This window comes from Cyprinodon variegatus, unplaced genomic scaffold (assembly GCF_000732505.1).
Source record: "Cyprinodon variegatus isolate N-32 unplaced genomic scaffold, C_variegatus-1.0 Scaffold801, whole genome shotgun sequence".
Lineage (NCBI taxonomy): Eukaryota > Metazoa > Chordata > Actinopteri > Cyprinodontiformes > Cyprinodontidae > Cyprinodon > Cyprinodon variegatus.
Genome location: NW_015151254.1, coordinates 267,913 through 268,900, shown reverse-complemented (window position 1 = coordinate 268,900; position 988 = coordinate 267,913). Strand labels below are relative to the sequence as shown.

Here is a 988-nt window from a genome sequence, read left to right as displayed (position 1 = left end):
GTAGTAATATTGAAATATTGTCCAGCCCTAGTCGGGCCAAAACCTAAAAAATCTGTGTAAAACAGACATTTTTAAAGCACATAACGGTCTAAAAAACAATAATATTTACTTGTTTTATGAGGAAATTACCAGCTTCAGTAAATATCTAGATACAAACATTTAATTTTATTTTCCTTCCCTTTTGTTGTGCTTTTTATTTTAAAAAAAGAATAAAAGGGGCTTTACTGTGAGATTGGGGAAGTAGAAGTGGGTCCTACGACTCCATTCATTCAAAAGCCTTCCTGCTTTGATTCATATAATGCTTCATATTAACCCGAACGGAAGGATTATAATTATTAATTTCGTGAAATATTACTTGTTTAGCTGTCGATGCTCTCACCCTGATCGTGACATGAAATATTAATTTTAAATATATTTTTTTAATAATAAGATTTATCTAGAAATTATGATAAATTGAAAATGCTATGATGCTAGCTAGCTAGGTATCAAAGCTCTGATCCAAGATGTCAACCCTTTCAACGTTAAGCTACGACATCTTATAACAGTGAATTAACTGACTATTCAAAGGCCAAACAAATTCTTTAGGAAATAATAAAAGCTGAACTAACCTGCATTTTTGTCAAGTAAGAGAGTCCCTTGAAATCACACCACTGCTCCTTCCCCTGACACGGAAACGGAAGGAGCTCACTGTGGATCATTCCGGAAGAAACCACAAATCCAAGCCTACTTCAAATAATTTTTACACGCGCAGTTAATGTAAAAAATAAAAACAACAACAAATATTTTTTACAACTAGGCACGTATTCTGTTCATCTACCTTACTGAAATGAGTAAACAACACAGCAAATTTAACGTGGAAACAACCCGGAAAGCTTCGTTGAATTGTACGACAATAATAAAGGTGACACCAACTTCCTGTGGAGCTCGATATAACCATATAAGGTGCGGCAGCGGGACATTCCAAGTGACAAACATGACAGGTGTTGAT

General features: G+C 34.6%; 1 protein-coding gene across 1 annotated transcript in view; it reads right to left on the bottom strand.

The window, feature by feature from the left end:
* The window catches only part of pdcl3 (phosducin like 3), an 8,295-nt gene extending 7,607 nt beyond the window's left edge, over positions 1–688 (bottom strand). The window contains exon 1 of the mRNA XM_015396482.1: positions 609–688. Coding sequence (XP_015251968.1) covers positions 609–614 — 6 coding nt within the window. The 5' untranslated portion in view covers positions 615–688. The remainder of the gene's footprint in view (positions 1–608) is intronic.
* Positions 689–988: the final 300 nt, after the last annotated feature.